Raw genomic sequence first — 25375 nt, forward strand, 5'->3', positions numbered from 1 at the left:
CAATGCGTTAGTGAATAACCTTGTACATACGTCATTCTGCATGTACGCAAGTTTCCAACTGTTGATTGGAAAATGGGAAGAAGCCAGGTAGAGAAAGCACTGACTCTTGTAAGAACCGCAACCAGAAAAATAAAGTGTGGGAAGCACTGCTGGGGCAGGTGCCGCAGGGCCTTGTGGCAGCAAGTGTATCCTGAGAAGTAGCCCCAGGACCCTGGCTGTGCCCAACACATGCTTTCATGTGGGACCTGTGGCCTGGGGAGTCTTCATATAATTTTCTTCTTTTTGTTGTCTTGCCTACTTGGAAGTCTTGGGGTGAGCTCCCTGGCCTGAGACATTTCTGCTTTTCCCCGGGACTCAGAGAGAAGGGAATGGTTGTGTGGCTTCTTTCCCAGGAGCCTGCGCACGTGGGGGCTGAGCATTCACCTCCGGAGCCAGCTGAGCAGATCAGGCAAATGCTCTTGGAAGCAACGGCCTTTCCCATCAATGCTTATTTGTTCTTGATGAGGAGAAACGATGCTGGCCTCCATTGAAAAAGAGAAAGCCTCCTCTTGTAAGTGCTCTTGGACAAGTGAGCACTTGTTTCGGAGTCATCTGCAAGTGCATGTGATCTGGAGACTCTGTGGGAAATGCCTGAGTTGTGCAGCTTTGGCGTCCAGCTGTGCTTGGGGAGTTCTGCTCCAAAAGTCAGACGCAGAGGGCCCAAGCTTTTCCAGCACAGCCCACAGCTGGAAATGGTACAAGCCTCGTATTCATTCTTTGTGTTGGAGAAGAGGTTTCCGGACCTTGTTCATGACTTACTGAATGATTAAAAATCTCGAGCTCCGCGCTGGTGTCAGCATGTTTCCACATCCATTAGTGCTGGGGAAATGCTGCCCCCAGACTGGAAACGTCTATCTGGGTTATATCCATGTACAGAGAGTCAGTCTCTGGTTTTAGCAACCTGCCTTTGTGCCCAGCGTTGGTTTGGACCCATCTCATCTGGCAGTCACCTTCCCCTGGAGCCTCTCTCCTTCAGGGCAGAGCAGTTTTAGCCCAGTGGTTCAACCAGCCTTGGGTGGTCCTGGGTGTGTGACTCTTCGCGTCATAGACTGACTGGCTCTCTGACCTTGAACAGGTGACTCAAGCCTTTCTGGGCCTCAGGGGCTCATCAGGGTGAAGGGGATTAAGAAACCCCACCTGCTTCTTAGCAGTTTAAGAGTCAGTGTTTGTGAAGTGCTCAGCACAGTGCCTGCACATAATGACTGTCATTATATGGAATATTTACTCTTCTAATTATTATTCATTAAGAATGATTTATGGACTCTCTTCCTTCCCCACTTTTTCATCACTCTGACCTTGTGTTTTTAGATGAATGGGTTTGTGTCTTTTTTGAACCCTGGGACTTGAACTCATGGGGTCCTCCTCAAAGGAAATCCTAGTAATAACTATATTTTTACAGGTTCATTGAGATGTAATTTACATACCATAAAGTTTACCCACTGCATACAGCCAGGTCATATTTGTAAATGTACACAGCTGTGTGGTAGCTGCACAGCCTAGTTTTTTTTTTTTTTTTTTAATCCACATGTTCCAAACTTGCTTTATTAAAAGTTTTTAATTAATATAGTTGACATAACATTATATTGTTTGCTGTGTAGAACATAATGCTTATATATTTGTGTATATTGATAAATGATCACTACAGTAAGTCTAGTTATATCCATAACCATAGATTAGTTAGTTAAGTCACTCAGTCGTGTCCGACTCTTTGCGACCCCGTGGACTGTAGCCCACCAGGCTCCTCCATCCATGGGATTCTCGAGGCAAGAATCCTGGAGGGGGTGGCCATTTCCTTCTCCAGACACAGCCTAGTTTTAGAATACTCTTGCATGCATGCGTGCTAAGTTGCCAGTCGTGTCTGACTCTTTGCGACCTCATGGACTGCAGCATGCCAGGCTTCCCTGTCCATCACCAACTCCCAGAGCTTGCTCAAACTCATGTCTATCGAGTTGGTGATGCCAACTCGTCCACTTCTGTCGTTCCTTTCTCCTGCCTTCAATCTTTTCCCAGCATCAGGGTCTTTTCCAATAAATCTCTGGTTTCCTGGAATTTCTAGAACCCTGCTCCAGACTAACTGAATCCTATCTCCATGACTGGTAGTCTTTTGTCATTTTCTTTAATTTAGCATGACAACTTTGTTTATGCTATTAAATCTTTTAAAAGTATTTATTTATTTGGCCACACTGGGTCTTAGTTGCTGCATGTGAGCCCCTCCCGTTGCAGCATGCAGAATCTCTAGTTGTGATGTGCAACCCCTTAGTTGCGGCACATGGGATCTGGTTCCGTGGCCAGGGATCGAATCTGGGCTCCCTGCGTTGGGAGCGCGGAGTCTTAGCTGCTGGCCTGCAAGGGGGGTCCCTATGCTATTGTATTTTGTCCCTTTCTATTGATGAGTAGCTATGCCATATTTTCTCCATCCTAATAACTATATAGTTGGATTTTTTTTTAATGGGGAAATGGGGAGAAAGAAGAAAATGGGGAAAAAAGATGTTTAAAAATATAGTAGTGTTCATACTCTAATTTTAGAAAAACAGAGGATATCATAGGATGGATATCAGGGTTAAGTAAGCGAATCAGGAGGGGGTGGACCAGGATCTGAAGGACACATAACAGTGTTTAGACAGCGGCTTCTCTTCGTGGTTGGGTCCATCCATGAGTGCTTTGTGCTTTTGGCTCTCTCTCTCGCTTTTTTTTCCCCTCTCCTTTTTAGTTTTTTGATAATAGTTCTAAGATATAATTCACACATCTTAACATTCTCCCCTTTTAAAGTATAGGAGGATACAATGGCTTTTCCATATATTCACAGAGTTGTGCTACCATAGACAATTTTAGTTAGTTTTTGTTTTTTTTTTTTTTTAAACTAAAACCTAAGCAACTGCTTCCTCCCTATAGAGTTGCCTGTTTTAGATATTTCATATAAATTGAGCCATACAGTACATGGTCTTGTGTGACTGGTTTCTTTTAGCATAGTGTTTTCAACATTTACCCATGGTGCAGCTTGTAGTGGTAATGACTTAATGAGTAGTAATTAATTAATTACGAACAGAAAGTAATTAATTCCTCTTTTTTTATTGCAGAGTGGTTTCTATTGTGGGGATGGATATACTACCCTTTGTTTATTCTTCAACTGGACATTTGGTTTGTCTCCACTTTTTGGTGCCTCCTCTGTGCTTTGTCACTTTCTTTCCTCTAATATACACAAGTATTGTTTTTGAAATTAAAAACAAAAAACTAAGATTTGGGGAAAAGATAGGTGTGGGTGACAAAGACCTTGATAAGAAGTGACTGAGGAATGTCAGGTGTGTGCTGGCCTAACAGGTTAACATCCAACAGCCTAGAATAAACGGAAGGGAGGTCACCAGGTGGGCTCACAGAGAGACCGTAGTGGGGACTGAAGGAGACTCGGGCTGGAGAAGCAGAACAATGCCAAGGTCCCGACTATAGGTCTTGGGGCCGGCCAGACCTGGATTTGAATCCCAGCTCTGCTGCTCAGTGCTGTGTGACCTTGGGAGAGTCACTTAACATCTCTGAGCCTTTATCATTAAAACCTGAGCGATAACGTCCCTCATTGGTTGTTGTGTTATTTCTGCCTTTTGTCTCCCTGGGGAAGCTTTTGTAGGACCATTCTCCACCAAGTGCCTGCTCCAAAGTGCCTGGGGGAAAGGTTTAAAATTCAATATCCTCTAGCCTCAGAGATCAGTTTGCCTGTGGCATAGCCCAAACCTGGGTATTTTTAAGAAGCATCCTGGAGTAGTCTCTAGGATAGAGCACATGATGCAGAAAGCTGACTCATTGGAAAAGACCCTGATGCTCAGGAAAGATTGAAGGCAGGAGGAGAAGAGGGCGACAGAGGATAAGACTGTTGGATGGTATCAAATCGACTAAACGTGTGTGAGTTTGAGCAAGCTCTGGGAGATAGTGAAGGACAGAGAAGCCTGGTGTGCTGCAGTCCATGGGGTTGCAAAGAGGTCAGACACTACTGAGCAACTGAATTGATGAGGATAGTCTCTGTGCAGGGCACATTACACTAGACCCCAGATGGAGATGAGGTTGGGGTATTTTGGTCAAAGTGCTTTATTTCATAAGTGGGCAGCCAAGAACTGGAGACCCCTTCCTGGCGCATGGGGACCTAGGAGCCAGTCCCCCAGCCCAGGAATGCCAGCCGCCCCTTCCCCTGAGGAGTCAGCAGAAGGTGAAGGGAGAAGGGCGCTCCCTGGCCTCTGGGAGCCCAACAGAAAGGAAAAGTGGGCAGATTGTGTGGTGTGGGTGAAGTCTTTCTAATCAATAAGCAAACAGTTCCTGGCGATGCCCAACGTGGCCACAGGAATGTTTCCTGGGTCCCAGCCAGTGGGAATAATCAATTAGCACCTCTATTCAGGCAGGCGGGTTGGGTGTTTGTGTATTAACTGGCAGCCAGAAGCTGGATAATAAAACTCCTCCTATTTAAGTGTGTAAGCCAGAGGGCTTCTCTTGGATGAAACCAAACCAGTTTCCCTCCTCCCTGTGACAGCAAAGAGGTCTCTGTGTACTTCTGCAGTGGGCAGGCGGCCAGCTCCTTCTTAAACAGTGGGGTTCACCTGCCTCCCCTTTTAAAACCTTTGCAGTTAGTGTCCACCCTGGAAACTGAAGCCAAGGCCTCGGTCTCAGACTTGAGCAGAGAAGCAAGCCCCGCTTCTCCAGTTGAGACACCAGAGCCCCTCCCCCCATCTAGGCAGGAAGATGGTGATTGAACAGGGTGAGGTTTTTATCAATGGGTTCGTTTTTGAACTGTCCAGGACAGGCCCAGAAAGGCAAAGGATTTCAAACTGAATTCTTTTCTGGCCCTGATCTCGAGGCCAGGTGGTCTGGGGAGGCCCCCTGGTCCTTCTAAACTGGAGGGACAGGAGCCAACGCCCCTCCCAGGCCTGTGTGGGACCCACGTGCTAGTGTTACTCTCATTCCGCTACGTGAGCCCTGGGAAGGCAGGGATCGCTACCTGGGTCTTCAGTCCTGGAACAGGGCCCAGTGAGAGTGGGTATGCTGTGCTGAGCAGGCAGCCTACTGCCCCTTGCTATGTGGCTCGGTCCCTTGGTCTGGCACGCAGCCAGAAGTGGGGCCATCTCTTCAAATGCTCCCCCTCCTATTTTTCCCTAAATTATTTTATTATTCCTGTTGTTGGGTATGTGTTTAGCCTCTCAGTTGTGTCCAACTCTTTGCGACCCCATGGACTGTAGCCCACCAGGTTCCTCTGTCCATGGAATTCCCCAGGCAAGAATACTGGAGTAGGTTGCCATTTCCTTCTCCAGGGGATCTTCCTGACCCAGGGATCAAACCCAGGTCTCCTGCATTGTAGGGAGATTCTTTACCGTTTGAGCCACCAGGGAAGATTATTCATGTTCTTGTATCCATACAGTGGAATATTGTGTGTGTTAATTGTTATTTAGTTTATTTTTTGGCCACGCCTTTGTGGCATGTGGGATCTTAGTTCCCTGACCAGGGATCAGCCCATGCCCTCTTCAGTGGACACAGGAAATCTTACCCACTGGACTCCAGGGAAGTCCCTCAAATGCTTCTTTTTGAGCCTTCCCTAAATGCATTTTAATTGTCCCTTCCAGCCCTGCTGCTGCAAAGAAGCTTGGAACCCCCTTACCTATTTGTTTTTTTCTATTAACACTGTTCATTCCATTTGTTAATTGTCTCTTCCCCACTGGAATGAAAGCCCCATGAGGACAGGATGCGTGCTTTGTTCACTGCTATATTTCCCAGGCCTTAGAATGATGCTTGGCAACAAGTAAAGGCTCTGTAAATATTTGTAGAAGAAAGAATCCTTGAAGCAATCCCTTGAAGGAAATGAAGCCGCCTCCTTCTACAGAAAGGGGAAAGTGACTTGTCTACCGTAGCACCTAAAAAAGCAAAGCTGGGGTTTGACCCTACTGTGGTTGACCCTGTTCACACAAATGTAAAACCATAAAAGTATTTCCACTGGCTTGTACCCAACTGTGGAAGTGCTGTCTGTGACATTTTTCACCGTGCTGATTGTGATCAGCATCCATGGTGTTTGCTGTCTGAGAATGTTCTGTGTTAGTCCAAGTAGAAACACAATCTGGGAGCAAACATGCTTTGCTGGAGCGACCCAGGCGGCATGAGTGTAACCTTGAAACAAAGGTGGAGGGCTTCCCTGGTGGTCCAGTGGTTAAGAATCCACCTGCCAATGCAGAGCATACGGGTTCAATCCCTGGTCTGGGAAGATCCCCCATGCCACAGAGCAACTAAACCCACGTGCCGGAAGTACTGAGCCTGTGCTCTAGAGCCTGGGAGCCACAGCTACTGAAGGCCTATGCCGCAAGTCCAAGAGCTCGCGCGTTCTGCCACAGGAGGAGCCACCACAGTGAGGAGCCCACACACCTCAACTGGAGAGTAGTCTCCACTCACCGCAGCTAGAGAAAGCCCACCTGCAGCCACAAAGACCTAGCACAGCCAAAAATAAAGGAATAAATACATATACCTTTAAAAAAGAGGGGGGGATCCAGGGTGGCGATCACCCCTTTATCCTGCGGGCGCATCGTCACAGGGCTCTGGGATAACTTGCCCTTCCACCGCATCGTCACCATTTTCTCTGCACACTGTTGCCCCCTCCACCCCAATCTGTTTGGATGGAAACAGACAGGAGGAGACTTTGTTCCTTGCCTCCTTCCCAAGCGGTGCCCATTGTTGACATCTGTTTTTAGGGTGTGAGTTAAATGAAGACAGAGACCACGTATAATTTGTTCTGGGCAACAACATGCTGGGAGGCCAGGAGAAAGAACTCAATAAGCTTCATGAAAATAAACTTCCCTTGAAGATCCTGAACACCACAGATCTAGCACAGTCAAACAAATAAGTATTAAAAATAAAATTTCCCATCCCCGGGATCCCACGGGAGCTGCCTGTGGACAAGGGTGATTTGCTGGGCTGCCGGCGCCCCAGCCGAGAACGCCCTGGGGGAGCACAATGCGCAGGCTCTTGTGGACACACCCGCGAGTTGTGCTTGTGCAACGTGATATTCCAGGCTGCTTATCTTAACCAGAAAAAATGTCTGGGAGTTAAGTTAGCTGATCAAAGGAACTCCGACTTATTTCAACTTATGCAACGCAGTGACCTAAGGCAGAACATTCTTGAATCTTTAAAACTCCCTCCTTTGCTTGTCTGGTTGTCCTTATGTTTTTCTGAGGCCCTGGCACTGGATTTCCAAGGTGTTACTTTCATCTTTCATTCGAGGAGAGACGGGGTGAGTGTGTGTGTCTTGTGGAGTTAGGGACAGGGAACCTTGGCTATTTTTATTCTGGTTCCCCTCCACCTGTCCCATTCTGTCTTGTGAAATCACTTCCCTGTGGCCTTTCAGCTAGCAACCAGTCTCACAAATGGCTCATCAAAGGAGGAGGCAGGCTGCCTGGTGGTTAAGTCCTGGTGAGGTGTCAGACCACAGGCCCTGCCACTTCATAGCTAGGTGGCTTGGCCAAGTCTCTTCACTGAGACTTCTGAGCCCACTTCCTCATTTAGAAGCTGGGGCTGCTGGACTCTACCCACCAAGGCTGCTATGGCTAGTCAGGCTGTTAGGTGGTGTTACTGCCCGTAATTCTCAGTAACAAGTGGGCACACATAACTGGAGGTTTATCGGGGCTAAAATGATAGTCTTCCTGGTACAACTTGAATCTCAACAATGCCCGAGTGTGGACAAACCGGAGGCCTCATCATCCTTTCTCTCCCATTTTTCAAACATTGAATTACGTTTTCTGCTGAGCACGGGTGCCTATTAAACCTGGAATGGCTAGTAATTTCTTGAACACCCACCAAAGGAAAACATTCCAGTTACCTAGTCCATCAAAGAAAATGGAACCTAGAAAGGAACTTTCTAGGTGGTGGTACCCATGGAGATTTAGGGCTTTGTGGTTGGAGTTGGAAACACTGTGGCTCTCTAGCGAAGTGAAGGCCTACCCAGCCAGGCGGTACATGTCTGTCTCCCAGGGCTCCGTTCGTCCATCAAGTAAGACTTCTTGTTCCCTATCTTGAGTATTTAAGTTTAAAAACCGAAACCCTTGGTTTGGGTGTACACAATGGCAGTGTGGCCCCCAGGATCTCCAAGAGCCTCAGAAGGCTTATGATCTTGCCCTTGAGGTCACGTGTAAAATTTTCTCATCTGATGCTTTGTTCCAGTGGTCCCTGAAATAAATGCATTGTTCTCTGGTGTTAGCCATGGAAAATGCCTCTTGCGGAGAGGGAGACATCCCAGAAGGCATCTCTTTGTGTGTGTTGTGGGGAAAACCCCACTTGCAGATAGTTGCTTCTGAGAGATCGGGTGATCCCACTCCTTACCAAATAACTATGGGTAGCTGAATCTGATGGCAGGCCCGGTCCTTACATCTCCCTAAAATATATGGAGGCTTTGGAGAGTGTCTTGTTCCTACCCACTCACATTCCAGTTGGGCGGGGGTGAGAGAAGAAACGGGAGCCTTCAGGCAGGACTGTTTGTGGCACGACACAATTCCAAGCAAAGAATGTTGCTGCCCTAGGACTACAAAGCTTTTCATATACTTGGGTTTCATTTGTATTTGGACTTCAGGCATCTCTTCCAGGGGTCCTCAGATTAAGCTACTACTTCTGCCAAATACGCAAGAAAATGGGGTACTTGTAGGATGAATGACAACTTACAGGAGTCACAGTGTGCTGAAGATGCTTTTTAGAATATACACACATATATATTTTATTTGTTTGGTGGCTCGGCTGCACCAGGTCTTAGTTGTGGGATCTTTTGATGCAGCATGCAAATTCTTGGTTGGAAGCACAGAGTCTTTAGCCACTGGACGATGAGGGAAATCCCTAAAGGTACTTGTTACCTCACTCTTCTCTTTGTCGTTTTAAAAAGTGACTCACTGTAATTGTAACATACCATACAATACAAAAATGTTTCACGAACTTACGTTTTTAAAAAATGCCTCCAACTGTTCCTCTTTCAACCTTCCCTCCACCTCCACTCAAATTACTGTCAACCTCCTGCTGTGTAGAATTCCAACTGCTCTGGAATGTCTTTTTTCTTTTTCTTGCCCCCCCCCCCCCGCCCCCACCCAAGAAGTACTCCATCCCTATTTTGTAAATGGGAAGAGTAGTGAAGAACACTCACTCTGGGATCAGGCAGCCCGGCCCCTCCTCCCACCAGCCTTTAATTCAGGGCATAGAAAATGGGACTGGTGATGCCTGCACCACAAGATGGCCTGGGGTGGGGGATTCAATCAGAAAACTGGACGTAAGGAGCACAGGACAAGAGTCTGACTTGTAGAGAGGCAGAGTGGTCAGGAGCGTGAACTCTCAGACATACCTAAGTCCCAGTCCGGGCTCTGCCACTTAGTAACGCCTCAGTTTCCCCGTCTATAAAAAGGGGATGCTGATGACAGCAACTTCACAGAGTTCTGGGATTAGATGAGTTAGTATTTGTGAAGTGCTTAGAATAGAACCTGACACATAAAGTTCTCACATGTTTAGATGTTAAGAAAATAGTGAATAAAAGGTAGTTGGAGCTGTTGAATCTAGTTTTTGATGGTGGTGATGGTGTTATTGTGGAAAGATCTTCCCATTTAGAGATGGCCAGTGGGTTCTTGGCTCTTGTCATTAGGATCTAGTTTCGAAACCAAGTGACCAAATGACTGATTTAGGAAAGGACAACATGCTGATTTAATACTTAGTTCTTTGCTGTCTTTTTTATTTAACTTTTTATTTTAGAAATGTTCAAGTAGGACTTCCCTGGCAGTCCAGTGGCTGAGACTCTTCCACTGCAAGGGGCGAGAGTTCAATCCCTGGTCAGGGAACTAAGACGTGCCATGCAGTGCAGACAGAAAAAACAAAACTTTTTTTTTTAAAGAAATGTTCAAATATACCCAATCCTCATATACGGATCTTCTGCTTTCTATGATTTGCCAGTCTTGTTTCCCCCTACATGCTGGTGTTAGTGTTCCCTGTGGCTCTGAGACACTGTCCAGCCCTTGCCAGGGTTGAAGCCAGCTTCCCAGAGCCTTCTCAGAACTGGAGATCCCCTCAGTCTTTTCTGTAATTTCTGGCTAATCAGCCCAGAGGCTCAGGTTGCGCAGAAAGATAATGGGCCTTAATGAGCACCTGGAAATTCAGGTTGGGCCTGCCTGCGGCGCGTACACTACTTCTGTCACTTCTCACAGGGCAGGGCTTAGCCACCATTAAGACAAGATGCCCCACAGCAGGTTAAGAGCCTTGCATTAAGTTATTTGCAAAACCATTTTCATTTTTTCAGGCTGCCATGCTTGGCAAGTCCAATCATGCTCATCCCAGCTCTCACTGCCCAGGTCTGGGCTGGCTGGGGAACAGAATTCGGTGTGGAAAATGAGGGCGGCTCTTGTTCCCTGATTATATGGCAAGCCCCCCAAATACAGCCTAGTGGCCCCATCGTTTCTGCTGGGGTGTGGTTGGGAGAACGTTGTGATCACATTCACTGTCTTATTTAATCTCACAAAACCCTGAAGAGGTGGGCTCAGTCAGTGGTGGTATCCTTCAGGTGCCAGTAGAAAAAACTGAAGCCCAGAGAGGTTAAGCATTTTGTGTCGGGTAACTCTGCAAGAACATGGCAGAATCTGGGTTTATATAATCATTCCAGTCACAGACTCTGAGGCTCTTCTTGTCAACCTCTTCCTGTCATTTTTAAAAATCCTTGCCATGCTCACCTCTCCCCAACCCCTTCAAATTTGGGAAATCAGTTGTAGAACCAGACTAAAAGGTGGGGGTAGGCATGTGGCATGGTTTTGATTTTTTTTTTTTTTTTAAACAAACTGGCAAAGGAGGGTTCAGGGAGTGATTGAGACTAGGTTACTCATATTAAGGGCCATCCCAACTCTGCTGCTCACTAGTTATAGGGATCAAACAAATGTCTTAACCTCTGTGAGCCTCAGTTTCTTCATCTACAAAATGGGAGTAATCATGATGCTTATCCTCCTGCCCCCTAACAAGGTCTTATTTTCTCTAGCAAGGGTGGGGCTGTTGGTGTCAGAAAAGTTGACAATGGTCGCCCCCTAGTGGAACAAATGAAAACTGCAGCCCAGACACGATAACCGACTTGAGGGCTTTCTGGCAGAGACCTGATCCATGTCCATGTAGAAGTGTCTATGCTGTGCTTAGTTTAGCCATGTAAAATAGGCAAAAGAACAGAACTATTTTTTAAATAAAAGATATCTTGGAAAAACTAAAAATTGCACTGGAGGAATGAGAGATAATTATTTGAAAGGGAGAACAGATAATTTGAGTTTCCCAGAAGGAATTTTCTTCGACTCTTCCTTCTGCCTGGAAGGCTCTTGAGCCAAGATTTCTATAAGGCTGACTCCTTATAGGTCTCAGCTCAAACACGTACAACTTCAGAGAGGCCAGCTTTCACATCCAGTAAAAGTTATACACTCAGCATACTTCATCACTCTTATTCCCCCCGTCACTCTTATTTTATCCTCTTTTTAAATTCCTTTATGTCTAGCATTTGTCATTACCTGAGATTCAGTTTTGTTATGTGTCCATCTCTTTTCACAATTTAGTATAAGCTCAATGCAAGCAGGTGCCTTGCCTGTCTATTCACAATTTTGTCCTTATTGTCCAGCACAATGTCTGACAAATTATTTGATGGAAACTTGTTAGATGAGTCCTTTAGGACTCTGATGTTTAATGCAGACACTTTTCACCACAGCTTCTCCAGCATTGGGTATTAATACTTTTTGAGTTTTAATACTTTAATGACTGTAAAGTTTTAAGCAGCCTTGTCTCTAAGCCACTGATCCTAAGTTCCCTCATCCAAGTAGTCCTCTCTGTCTTTTGCATTTCTCTCACTGCACTGTATGATCAGGTTGAAGATTTTCCTGTGAAATCTTCACTGTCTCCCCTGAGAGTGATGAGATTCTCCACTGGGTGATCTCAGATTGCAGGCAGGCTTTACTTCTCAATGCCTCAGAAAATAAGCATGTAATCAGTTCTAAATGCATATCTGCCGTTATCAATGTCTTTTGTGGAATACTGAATAAATGAAGTATCTAGTATGTGCCAGGCACTGTTCTGGGTATCTTAAAACAACCCTAAGAAGCTGCTGTTGTCAAATACGTTCATTCTGCAGTTGGGTAAACTGGAGCATCGAGAGATTCAGTGATGTGCCCAAGGTCTCAGAGCTAATAAGCAGAGCTGGGACTTGAGCCCTACGTAAATAAGACCATGTTTGAAGAGTGAGCACTATGATTATCCTCATTTTGAACATGAAGAAAAGAAAGTCACTCGGTCGTGTCTGACTCTTTGCAACCCCTTAGACTGTAGTCTGCCAGGTTCCTCTGTCCATGGAATTCTCCAGGTCAGAATACTTGAGTGGTTAGCTGTTCCCTTCTCCAGGGGATCTTCCCAACCCAGGAATCAAACCCAGATGTCCCGCATTGTAGGTGCATTCTTTACCAGCTGAGCCACAGGGAAGCCTGATGAAGAGGCTGAGGTTAAAAAATTTTCCCAAGCCCTTACTCTTAACGATTATGTCCTGCTGGCTTCCTCTCATTATCTGCCACTGTTTATTGAAATGTAAACTGTTTGCTTATTTATCTATTTATTTTTGATTTTGGCTGCATGGGCTCTTTGTTGAGGCATGAGGGCTCAGTAGCTGTGGGCATAGCTACCCTGCGGCATGTGGGATCTTCGTTTCCCAACCAGGGATTGAACCTGCATCCCCTGCACTGGAAGTCAGATTGTTTAACCACTGGACTGCCAGGGAAGTCCCTACACTTTATTTAGATGTCGTTAATCCATAGTATCTCACTGTACCTCAGTCTCTAACTTTTGGACTCAATAGGTATTCTGTCTCAGTTATTTTTCACATAATCAGGAGTCGTCTGAAGGAGAGGCCCTTTTTTGTTACCGAAAAGGAGAAGCTACTTTCTAGGCAGGTTATCATTCTCAGTCTCCAAGTGGATGAGAAAAGAGTCACCAGAGTTAAATCGCCCTGGGCTCGTGAAGGTGGCACCTGCTACTTTGTCATCTTGGCCGTTTGTCACCAGACTCTGGTTTGTTTTCCTTGTGCCTGTTTTGTGTGAGTTAGACTTTTAGTGGGTGAATGAAGTTCAGTCTCTAGAAAAGGAATGCTGTTTCATCTCCCCAGGTTTCTAATCACTGTCATTTATGCCCTGCAGTGAGTTTTGAAGGATGTACTGGCCTACCAAGGACAGTCTATGTTTCTGACGACACCCGATTCAAAGTGCACACAGATGGCCTGGTTACAGTCAAACGGCCTGTACACCTTCATCGTCCAGAGCTAAGTTTTCTTGTCCATGCCTGGGACTCCACCCACAGGAAGCTCTCCACCAAAGTGACACTGACGGTATCAGCGCACCACCATCACCACCACCGTCATCATGTAAGTCGGAGTGTTTCTTGGAAGTTCGCTATTATTTTAGCCTGCTGCTTAATTTACATTTGGAGCTGGATAATTTCTATGGGGATTATGGGGATGTCCTCTGCGCTCTGTGAGGTTTAGCAGCATCCCTGGTCTTAACTGCTAGAAACTAGTAACACTGCCAGCTGTGACAATCAAAATTGCCTCCAGACACTGCCAGTGCCCCCTGGGGGTAGAGGGATGGGATGTAAAATAGCTGCATTCCAACTGAACTTGCTGTTGATTTGTTGTTGTTGTTGTTGCTAGGCTGATGGCAAGATACACTACCTTATTTCTGCAGATAGTGTAGAATAAGGGTAAGGGCATGGATTCTGTCTGGGATTGAGTACCAGCCCTTCCGCTAGGGAGTTACTTCTTTTTAATTATTTATTTATTGACTGTGCCAGGTCTTAACTGTGGCACTTGAGATGTTTAGTTGTATGCAGCATGCGAACTTTTAGTTGCAGCATGTGGGATCTAGTTCCCTGACCTGGGCCCCCTGCATTGGGAACACAGAGTCTTAGTCACTGGACCACCGGGAAGTGCCATGGGGGAGTTATTTAATCTGTCTGTGCTTGAATTTATCTGTAAAATGGAGATGATACTGACTATATAAATTAATACTTGTAAGATGCTGTAACTATGGAAGGCATATATCAAATAGTCAGTCATTTTTAACTTTTCTGCTCATTCTCTACCTGGAGGAAGAATTTACACAAAGTCAGTTTTCTGGTCATTTTGCCCTTCATGTCTCTAGTGGGGAGGGTCTTGGCAAAGAAGGGGAGGAATCACTATGAATCTTTGGCCTGATTGGATTGTAATCTCCACGAGCTCCTTCCCCACTGAATTTGCAATGCCTGGCCCTTGGGTCTGGCACATAGCAGGAGCCCAGAGTGAGGTGGATTGGCCACAGATAAAAGGATATAAGTCTGCCCAGGTTCTTGACAAGAATGTTTCTGAAATTGTTACCCAAAGCCAGATGCCTTTGCCAGTTTCTAAACTGCTCCCATGGTGCTTCCTATTGAACGTCTCTCTAGGGGGCTATTGTAGTTGTATCCTGGGAGTGTAGAAGTGTTGTAAGTGCCAAGGTCATTCAGGCTGGCTCTAGTTTTTCTCCCTGAAGACTGCTGAGATTCTAGGAATTTAATACTCCTGGGAGATCTTTTTTTTTCCTCTCTGATGTAATTGGACAGGCCAGAAAAATGGGGAACTTAGTAGAAATGAAGTAACATAGCTTCCTGACTCAAGTCTCCAACTGATGCCATCATTCATGTTGGTCCTATCTGGTAAGTTCTTGCTAGATAGTGGTGCATGGAGGCCTCTTGTGAGCCAAAGATGGAAACGAAGTTGGTCTTTCAACTTTGCTTCTCCACCTTTGCCTTCTGCCTTCATGATTAGGTTCAAATACATATTATAGAAAAGCACACATTGCAGTGGTTTATGTGAAACGGTATTTGCCTTTCAAGTTTAGGCTATTCAGTTGTAACTTGTGACCATTATTGAGACTCTTGCAGTCATCAGGAGGCTAGGTTCTTTCTTTTTTATTCTGTCAACCTTAGCACATATATGGCTTCTGTCCTCAATGATACCGCATGGTCCAAGATGGCTGCTGGAGCTCCAGTCATCACATCTTTCCTCTGGACAGTAGGAAGTTGAACGGGATGAAGCCCCAAAATGTATCACTTAGTTGTCCACGTTTTAAAGAAGGCTTTGTGGCATTTTGAAGTAGTATTTCCTCTTACACCTCGTTAGTCAGAACTTGGCTTCGTGGTCACACCTAGCAACAGATGTAGTGCAGGAAATGTAGTTTACTTGGGTACATTGTTGGATTATATATATAATCTCAAGAGAAAGCGTGGGAGAAAGATAGGGAAAGAAATTTTTGTGTTTAAAAAAGAATAGATATTGAGTGAAAGTGAAAATCTCTCAGTTGTGTCTGACTTTTTGTGACCCTATGGACTGTAACCTGCCAGACTCCTCTGTCCATGGAATTCTTCAGGCAAGAATACTGGAGTGGGTAGCCATTACCTTCTCCAGGGGATCTCCCCAACCCAGGCATCGAACCCAGGTCCCCCACATTGCAGGTGGATTCTTTACCATCTGAGCCACCAGGGAAACCTGGATGGTAAGGTGACAAGTCTGCCACAACTGGTTTGAGGTTGACTTTGGTTTGTCTCTAGTTCAAAGCACTCCTGTGGTGCCAGGTGACCCTACATTGGAAGGGGTGATAATCTTACCTCTCTTCATTCATATAAGAATAGATCCTATATATTTATATCAAAACATCACATGGTATACCTTAAATAGAAACAATTTTTTATTTTGTCAGTTATACCTCAACAAAGCTGGGGGAAGACTATAAATAGATCTAACTTTCCAGTTCTTTCTCTTAGGTTGGATAAGTTTTCTGGTCTGGTATCCTTTTTTCCTGAGGGATGGATCCTATGTTCAGTTTGTTTATGCTTAAGCATGATTCCCTTTAATTTCACACATGATGGGAGTTCCCTGGTGGCCTAGTCGTTAGGATTCTGGGTTGGCAAGATCCCAGGTTCAATCCTTGGTCATGGAACTAAGATCCTGCAAGCTGCATGACACAGCTAAATAAATGAATAAATATCTTTTTTTAAAAAAAAAAAAAACAATTTCACACATAAAGATATTAATGTTATGTTTTGCCAGCATAGTGTTCATCATTATTTATTATCATTCTCTGGAAATGTTCTGTAATCTTGATGTCAGCAAAGTATGCTCTTTGCCTTCCTCTTCATTATGGCAAATGAATTTGCATTCATACACCAAGGTTTGTTTGTTCACCATGGCTGTGCAAGATGGTCATTTTTGGCTTAAGATACAGTATCAAGAATCAGTTTAATATTTGTTCCTGTGTTGAGGTCATACCTCAAATTCCATTTCATTAAAACTATAACTCTGTTTTCTAACCAGTCCAACCATCATCTTTGTTAGCATTTGTCGAGCACTTACTGTTTCAAGCACTATTCTTTTTTTTTTTTGCTGCACTGGTCATGTTTCATGTCTGTCCTGTGCATTTTGAATCACATTTTTAAAGGTAAGAAATAAGGTTTGACACACACGTCATAGAGAGGCATCAGTGACAGTGTGGGAGATGGCAGATGGAATTGTCCTCTGAAACCTGTGCTGTATTACCGCCATCACTTTAACACTTAAACAATTTGGAAGATCTTTCCTTCCATCTTCAGCTATCTCATTTCGCTGTGTGTGCATAAAGCTATCTTTATCGCACATGAAAACCGTTCAATATGAGTCTCAAAGGGCGTTTTTGGTTCCCATCCCAACAACTTCTGTTAGAGCAAATGGCAACCAAACCAATAGAATAACACAGTGAGATTAAGGGATTAGTATTGATCACAAATTAGCATCAGTTCCTAAAACTTAATCTGTAGGCTAACTCCACTTCGGAGACCTATATCCCTAGGAAAAATTTAAGAGAAAAACTTTAAAACACTGGGATATCAAATTGTTGCATAAGCTCTGATATTAAGTCATTGGGGGCAGAATGTCCTTTAAAAATGACAAGTGTTGGGACTTCTCCGGTGGTCCACAGGTTAAGACTCTGTGCTTCCACTGCAGAGGGTGAGGGTTTAATTCCTGGTCAGGGAACTAAGATCCTGCATGCTATGCAGCCAAAAAACAAAAAACAACCCCAAAACAACGCGGGTGTGAGATGTGGACGTGATATAGTTCGTAACATCACATCAAACCCTCAAACCCGGAAATCTTATGTGCATGACTGCCTGAACTCTGGACACCAAGAAAGATCCAAAGAGGAAACCAGCTTGGTGATATGGTAAAGGGTTCACTGGGTTTTGTTTTGGCTGTTTCTTTTTTACTAAATGGAAACCATGTCGTCCTCTCAGAAGCCTGGAGATTCTTCTTGGGTAGTTTGAACTGTTCAGCCTGTATCATCTCGCCTAAATGATCCTGTTTTGTTCCTCACCTTCTTTCCTTTTAGGACTCTCTCTCTGGAACTCAGACGGAAGTGCTCACATTTCCTGGCTCCCACCATGGTCTCCGGAGACAGAAGAGAGACTGGGTCATTCCTCCCATCAGCTGCCCAGAAAATGAGAAAGGCCCATTTCCTAAGTCGCTGGTCCAGGTACTTCCTTCTGTACTTCCTTCTCTGGGAGGGAATTTGGCTGAGAAGGACCTAGGAGAGAAAGGGGAAACAACCAGTGTCAGGATCCTTTCTTGCTCATTCATCTCTCTCTGCTTTGTCTCCAGATCAAATCTAACAGGGAGAAAGAAACCCAAGTTTTCTACAGCATCACTGGCCAAGGAGCTGACACACCCCCTGTCGGTGTTTTTATTATTGAAAGAGAAACAGGATGGTTAAAAGTGACACAGCCTCTGGATAGAGAACACATTGCCAAGTACATTGTGAGTGTCTCTTAGAAGCTTGTTAATGATGGGGTTACATGTTTCCAAAATATTTTGGTCAATTCATGTTGATCGTAGATCAGATGCTCTGGACGTTTGAAGAGCTTGACTCGTCTAGACCTGTCAATAAGGTGAAATGACAGGAGAACCTGGGAAAAACTAGGGGCTGTTTTTGTTAGGAATAAAGTTGGAGAGAGTCTCGAGGTATCAGACATGATCTTAGACCCAAGATGTCAACCTATTCTTGGGATTAAAAGTCCCTGACATAAAGGCAGACGGGCTTCCTTGCTGGCTCAGTGGTAAAGAATCTGCCTGCCAGTGCAGGAGACATAGGTTCAGTTTCTGGGTCAGGAAGATCCCCTGGTGGTGGAAATGACAACCCACTCCAGTATTCTTGTCTGGGAAATCCCATGGATAGAGGAACCTGGCAGACTACAGTCCATGGGGTTGCAAAGAGTCAGACACAACTTAGCTACTAAACAACAATGATGACATAAAGGCAGAGGATGGTGATGATGTTGGAGAACAAAAATCATTTCTGGGCCTTGAGAGCAGTGTGAGCTCAGGGACGTTGGGAGGTAATGCCTTGATGCCAAATGCAGAAAGGTCTTGGGGAAACCCTAGACTCAAGTGTCCAGAGTAGATCTGACCCTGCTTGGAGTAAGTCAGAGAGTCTCAGGTTTCCACCTTTATCTCCTAGCCCTGGTCCTCAGCCCCCATGTGGGCAATGGGGCCTTTGACCTGGTAGGTGTGTTCTCCAGCCCATGCGTCTTCCCATGTTGTAGTCTTAACCAGTGCCATGACCTCACTGAAGCAGCAGCATGTGTGTGGGATAAGCTCTGTGCTGGGGAGTCCTTACTTGAGTGGAAGGGAGTGGGGCCCAGTGGAGCCCACACTGCTCTGGTCGGACCCCTTCTCCCATGTCCTCTTCCCGAGTAACCCTCACTTGGCTCTTGCAGCTCTTCTCTCATGCCGTATCTTCCAATGGACAAGCCATTGAAGAGCCTATGGAGATCGTGATCACAGTGACCGACCAGAATGACAACAAGCCCCAGTTCACCCAGGAGGTCTTCAAGGGGTCTGTCCTGGAAGGCGCTCTTCCAGGTGTGTCCAGCCACGAGGAGCTCAACACCCACCAAGACAATTTAGATTCTTTGGACCGCCCCCCTTCCCCAAGTGTTGGGGCTGGCATTTGGGGTCAGGCCTTTCATAGGCGCAGAACTTCTTTGGAAGATAGTGTGTGTGTGTAAAATATCCTCCTGACAGAAACATGTAGAAAATGTCCAAGAGCAGTTTAAGGAAGGAGCAATTTGGACTTGCCTGGTGGTCCAGTGGCTAAGACTCCATACTCCAGAGATCCCACATGCCACAGCTAAGACTTGGGGCAGCTAAATAAATAAACAAATACAGAGCAGTTTAAGAATAGCCTTCCCTGATTAAGAAATAGATCCTTGGGGACTTCCCTGGTAGTCCAGTGGTTTAGACTCCACACTTCCAATGCAGGGAGTGTGAGTTCAAACCTTGGTTGGGGAACTAAAGATTCCCCATGCTGCGCAGCCAAGAAAAGTTAACAGATCTTGTTAAGAGTTTACGGCCCCTGTACAGTCCCTTCCTGATCACATTTTTCTCTCTGTCCCCTAAAGGCAGCCACTACCCTGACCTTTATAGGCTTCCCTTGTGACTCAGCTGGTAAAGAATCCGCCTGCAACGCAGGAGACCTGTGTTGGGAAGATCCCTTGGAGAAGGGAAAGGCTACCCACTCTAGTATTCTGGCCTGGAGAAGTCCATAGACTGTTCAGTCCATGGGGTCACAAAGAGTCAGACATAACTGAGCAACTTTCACTCTGACTTTTGTGATAATCATTCCCTTACTTTCATTCATCTTCTGATGTGTGTACTTAATGCTGGGTAACACCTTGTGAGTTTTGCTTACTTTTCTACACGGTGACAAACAGTTTTCTAAGGTGGTTGAACCAATTTACACTCCTACCAGCAATATACCTCATGGAATTGTAAGACTTCTTTTTGGCCAGTCTGTTGAGTATATGATTATATATCAGTGTAATGTAAAATGGCATTTCTATGATTATTAATGGAGTAAAGAAGCATCATATGTTTGCTGACCATTTGGGTTTCTTTACAACTTAAATGTTCAAGTCTTTTGCCCTTTTTTTTTTCTCTTGGGCTTTTTGTCTTTCGTCTATTGGTTCTCTCCTTCTCCCCACCCTCTGCCACCCCTCCCCACCCCACTGTTCGGTTTTGGGACTTTTACTTCCCCAACCAGAGATTCAACCTAGGCCCTTGGAAGTGAGAGCACACAGTCCTAACCACTGGACAACTAGAGAATTCCCTGCCTATTGATTCTTAAAGAGTTATTTGTCATGAACGTTATCAATATTTCCTTCCACCTTGAAGGCAGTGATCTTAGATGACCATTCTCTCAGGCGGAAATGTGGCTAGGAAGCGAATTGTGGCAATTTCTGGGGTTTTTCCTCTCTTATGCACTATTCATTTAGTGTATGAGACAGAGCAAAAATGTTTCAGTTGAACCAGGTGGGTTCTGGGAACACCATTCATTCATTTGGTAGAATGCTTTCTTCCTCCACTAAGCACTTTGGTCAGAATTTTGGAAACGAATCTTCTTTGCTTCCAGGAACCTCTGTGATGCAGGTCACAGCCACAGATATAGATGATGACGTGAACACCCACAATGCTGCCATCGGTTACAAAATCCTAGCCCAAGAGCCCATGCTGCCACACAACAAAATGTTCACCATCAACAAGGAAACAGGCGTCATCAGTGTGCTCACCACCGGGCTGGACCGTGAGGTCAGGGGTCAGGAGGATCCAGAGGGTGTGGAGGGCAAATAATGTTAACTCCATTTCCTGGATGATGTAAAACTCTGCCAAGGCTGGTCACCATTTAGCATGGTGATGGTCTGAACTTTGCATCTCAGAGTTTGTCTAGAGATTTGAGGCCAGGCAGGCAGGTGGAGTTATTGGTATTTAAGCAGATGAAAAAGTAATCTGTTTCTCTGCTGGGAGCTGGGTGGGATCTGATGTAGCTGTGGGTCCTGACTCGGCTGTGTTCGATCTCTGCAGAGTTTTCCCACATACACCCTGATGGTCCAAGCAGCAGACCTTAATGGCGAAGGCTTGAGCACAACTGCAACGGCCGTGATCACAGTCCTGGACACCAATGATAATGCTCCCAGATTCGACCCGACCACGGTAACCCTGCCCCTTCTTAGACAGTCTCCAAAGAAAGGTCCTTGGTTGTTTCCCAGTATCTCAGGGGTGAACCCTTAGGTAACTTTTCCCAGACCATTCAACTTCAAGCTAAAGAACAAGCAAGTTGAGGTGCCAGTTGTCTGTCATCGTCAGCCTGATGCCTGTTGGCCTAGGTTTCTGAAGCTGCAAAATGCACCTCCTGAATCCATGTCCTCATATTGGGCATCTTAGTAGCAGATCTTACCAGGTTTTATCTATTGAATAAATATCCTCTGGGTTTATACCAGGCACTGTCTTAGACACTGGGCATATTATCACAAACACAGCAGACCATCATTCTGTTCTCATGGAGCTTAGAGTCTAGCTAGGGAGACATTAGACAACTAATAATTGTGTGTAATTTTAGTAAATGCAGTCAAGAAGAAGGTACTGAGAACCTGAAACCTTGTTGTGTTCCTTAGAAATCAGCTTAATGGTTAATAAGAGGGATTTGACTATTAACAGTTTAAACAAATAGGATTGCCTTTTTCTACACTTTAAAAGACTCAGAGGTACATAGTCCACTCTGTCAATAGAAACCAAGCCTCCTTTATCCAGTCTCCCTCCATCCTTGGTGCATGGATTCTATCCCCAGTGTCACTTTGTGGCCCAAGATGGCACATGGAGCTCCAGCTATGTCTGTGGTTTCTTCAGAAAGAAGGCAAAGTTGAGAGGTACCTACGACTTTGATGCTAAGTCAAGTTTTATTATTTCTGTGAAGACCCATCCCATAAATTTCATTTATCTCTCATTAGCTACTGCTGTCTGCAAAGGAACACTGGAAATACAGTATTTTATCTGGGCATGTTGCTGCCATCAATCATGTATTAATGTTAGAGAAGAAGAGGAAAATAGATCTTCAGTAGACAGCAGTGTCTGCCACTCTAGCCTAGGCTTTACGAGTTCAAGAGAAGCTTTGGACAGACGGTCTGATGCCCCGAATCAAGAGAAAGCTTGCTGCATAGCAAGAACTGAAAAATAGTGTAGTGAGCCAAATGAAACTGCCTCCTCCAGAACCTTGTGAAATGAATTTAGAATTTCAGGATGTATCCTAAGTGCAGTGGGATGTTATCAAAGGGCAGGAGGTTATAATGACCAGACTTTTATGAAAATTACTGGTACCACTGAGAGCGATGGGAGCAGAGGGGAGTAGGGGATAAACGACAGTGTCAGCAACTGGGCCAGAGTGTGCTGAGGGGTGTGCACGGGCAGGGCCTTGGCTCTTTCAGGTACCCACAGGGCACCTAAGTGCTGGCTGCTCCACTGACAGAAAATAAGGATCGTGCTGGTAGAGTGGGCACTTCTGCCAGACTCTTCTCAAAGTTTGGACTCAAGAAAGGACTCCTTTAGACCCCTGAGTCCTGGCTCCACTGCTGGGTCTGACTGAGTACATCCTAAGTGACCCATCTTCTCCTTTGCTCCTCAGTACACGGGGTCAGTGCCTGAGAACGAGGCTAACGTGGCCATCACCACACTCACAGTGACCGATGCCGACGTTCCCAACACCCCGGCATGGGAGGCTGTTTACACAGTATTAAACGATAATGAGAAACAATTTATCGTCATCACAGACCCAGTCACCAATGAAGGCACTCTGAAAACAGCTAAGGTTTGTATGGTTCCTGCAAGATGCAGAAATTGACCACCCAGCCAATGACCCTTGTCCCTGATGCCTTCTCCAGTATAGCCTGGTGTGGCCTGGGTGGAGTGGGGGTAGATGGCTCTCCCAGTTGCCAGTGGACCATTTGGGGTTTGCAGTGACTCTTCAGATTCATGTGGGAAGTCAGGAATCTCCTACATAGCACCCTAAATGTTTTTGCCGTTTTTTGTTTTTCCACACCTCATGACTTGTGGGATTTTAGTTCCCTGATTGGGGATTGAACCTGGGCCCTTGGCAGTGAGAGCCTAGGACTCACTGGACTACCAGGAAATACCATTTTTAAAAATACAGTTTTTTTAAAAGCTGTTTATTTTGTATTGGGGTATAGCTGGCTTCAGGTGAACAGCGAAGAGACTTAGCCATACATATCCGTCTCTTTTAACACACTCTTTCTCTGAAACATTTGCCCCACAACTGTTTTGCTGATGGGAAGAAAAATGGTTTATGGTTACTACTATTTTGCCAGATGACTTTAGAAGTGGGACAGATATGCCTGTGGAAAACGTCTAGGAAACTCAAACCCTAAGAAGCTGAGTGATTTCCTTCTTGAAGTTAGTCAGAAAGTTAACGAATCCCAAGATGAGCCCCAGAGGTTTGACCTCCCCTTGAGCAAGTGAGGAGGTGCTTCATTTCTGAATCACTTAGTATGTAGTCTTTCCTCCCACTAACATTTGATGTCAAGGTTTTCTCATGTTATTCTGTCAAAAAACAGAAAGAAGGTAGTAATTTGAGTTCCTTTCATGTGCAAGGTCCTTCATAAAAGTTCCAGTTTATTCCTTACAGTGCCTCTGTGAGATAGTTTCTTTTCCTACATGTTAATATGTGGAAACAGACCCTGAGGTTAAATTGCTTAAATCACACAGCTAGGAAATGTCCTGGCCAGAATTTGGCTCAAATTCTGAACTTGATGTTTTTGCCATTAAACTTACTGGGTTTAAAGACATGGCCAGGCAGGGTTGTCTGTCTTTCTGCTGCCACACAAACAGCTTGTCAGCATAGGATGTGAACATTCTTCCTACTCTTGGATTAATAAATGACTCAGTGGGCTATGTTTAACAGAGGCTTCCCATTTCAGATTTCATGTAGTTCATCTTTATTCTTTTCCTGGGGACCTCACCGTGAATCAGTTGCATATTAGTCATTGGGAGCTTTTTAAAAATACCAGAGTTCAGACCCCAGCCTCAGAGATTCCTGTTCACTGGCTCTCGGGTTAGGACCCAGGCATTGGTTTTCTTTAAAAGTTCTCAAGGGAATTTCTTGGCAGTCCAGTGCATAGGATTCTGTGCTGTCACTGCCAAGGCCCCAGGTTCAGTCCCTGATGGGGGAACTAACATCCCACAAGCTGCATGGCCAAAAAAATAAGTTCTCAAGTTAATTATTTTCCTTTATAAAAATTTTTTGTTTATTTGGCTGTGCTGGGTCTTAGCTGTGCCATGTAGGATCTCATTCCCTAATCAGAGATTAAACCCAGGCTCCCTACACTGGGAGCTCAGAGCCTCTGCCACTGAATCAGCAGGGAAGTCCCTCAAGTTAATTCTTACTACAGCCAGATTTCAGAACCACTGATAATATTGGTAACCAAAAAGGATTTAATGTGTTTTATTTTTAAGATAGAATGTATTTTTTTAAACTTGGTTTTTCTGTTCTTTAGGGCTTGGATTTTGAGGCCAAGCAGCAGTACATCCTGTACGTGGCAGTGACGAATGTGGCCCCCTTTGAAGTCACTCTCCCCACTTCCACAGCCACAGTCACTGTGGATGTGATCGATGTGAATGAAGCCCCCATCTTTGTGCCTCCTCAAAAGAAAGTGGAAGTGCCTGAGGACTTTGGCGTAGGCCTGGAGATCACATCCTATACCGCCCGGGAGCCAGACACATTTATGGAACAGAAGATCATGTAAGTGTGAGAGGCTTTCCATAGACTTGGAGCAACTGACTGTGTGCGTATGTATGTGTATAAACTATTTTGTTCGTGACATTGTATCATTGTTGGTCTGTGTAAGACCTTTATCTTGTTTGACTTACTTGCTTATTTATTGAATATTTATTTGGCTGCATCAGGTCTTAGTTGCAACACACAGGATCTTTGTTGCACATGTGGAATCTTTTTTTTTTTTTAACTTTTTATTTTGTATTGGGGTATAGCTGATTAACAGCCATACGTGAACTGTGAACTTCCAGATGTTCTAGCTGGTTTTAGAAAAAGCAGAGGAACCAGAGATCAAATTGCTAATATCCACTGGATCATGGAAAAAGCAAGAGTGTTCCAGAAAAACATGTATTTCTGCTTTATTGACTATGCCAAACCCTTTGACTGTGTGGATCACAATAAACTGGAAAATTCTGAAAGAGATGGAATACCAGACCACCTGACCTGCCTCTTGAGAAACCTATATGTAGGTCAAGAGGTGACAGTTAGAAGTGGACATGGAACAACAGACTGGTTCCAAATAGGAAAAAGAGTATGTCAAGGCTATATATTGTCACCCTGCTTATTTGACTTATATGTAGAGTACCTCATGAGAAACGCTGGGCTGGAAGAAGCACAAGCTGGAATCAAGATTGCCGGGAGAA

The 25375-nt window shown here is 45.0% G+C and overlaps 1 protein-coding gene across 1 annotated transcript in view; it reads left to right on the top strand.

The window, feature by feature from the left end:
* CDH1 (cadherin 1) overlaps positions 1-25375 on the top strand; it is a 71883-nt gene that overhangs the window by 33989 nt on the left and 12519 nt on the right. Inside the window, exons 3-10 of the mRNA XM_027978118.2 lie at positions 13215-13438; positions 17448-17591; positions 17717-17872; positions 18832-18976; positions 20526-20701; positions 20975-21103; positions 22569-22751; positions 24454-24698. Of these exons, the coding sequence (XP_027833919.1) occupies positions 13215-13438; positions 17448-17591; positions 17717-17872; positions 18832-18976; positions 20526-20701; positions 20975-21103; positions 22569-22751; positions 24454-24698 (1402 nt within the window). The remainder of the gene's footprint in view (positions 1-13214; positions 13439-17447; positions 17592-17716; positions 17873-18831; positions 18977-20525; positions 20702-20974; positions 21104-22568; positions 22752-24453; positions 24699-25375) is intronic.

Source organism: Ovis aries, chromosome 14 (genome assembly GCF_016772045.2).
Source record: "Ovis aries strain OAR_USU_Benz2616 breed Rambouillet chromosome 14, ARS-UI_Ramb_v3.0, whole genome shotgun sequence".
Classification (NCBI taxonomy): domain Eukaryota; kingdom Metazoa; phylum Chordata; class Mammalia; order Artiodactyla; family Bovidae; genus Ovis; species Ovis aries.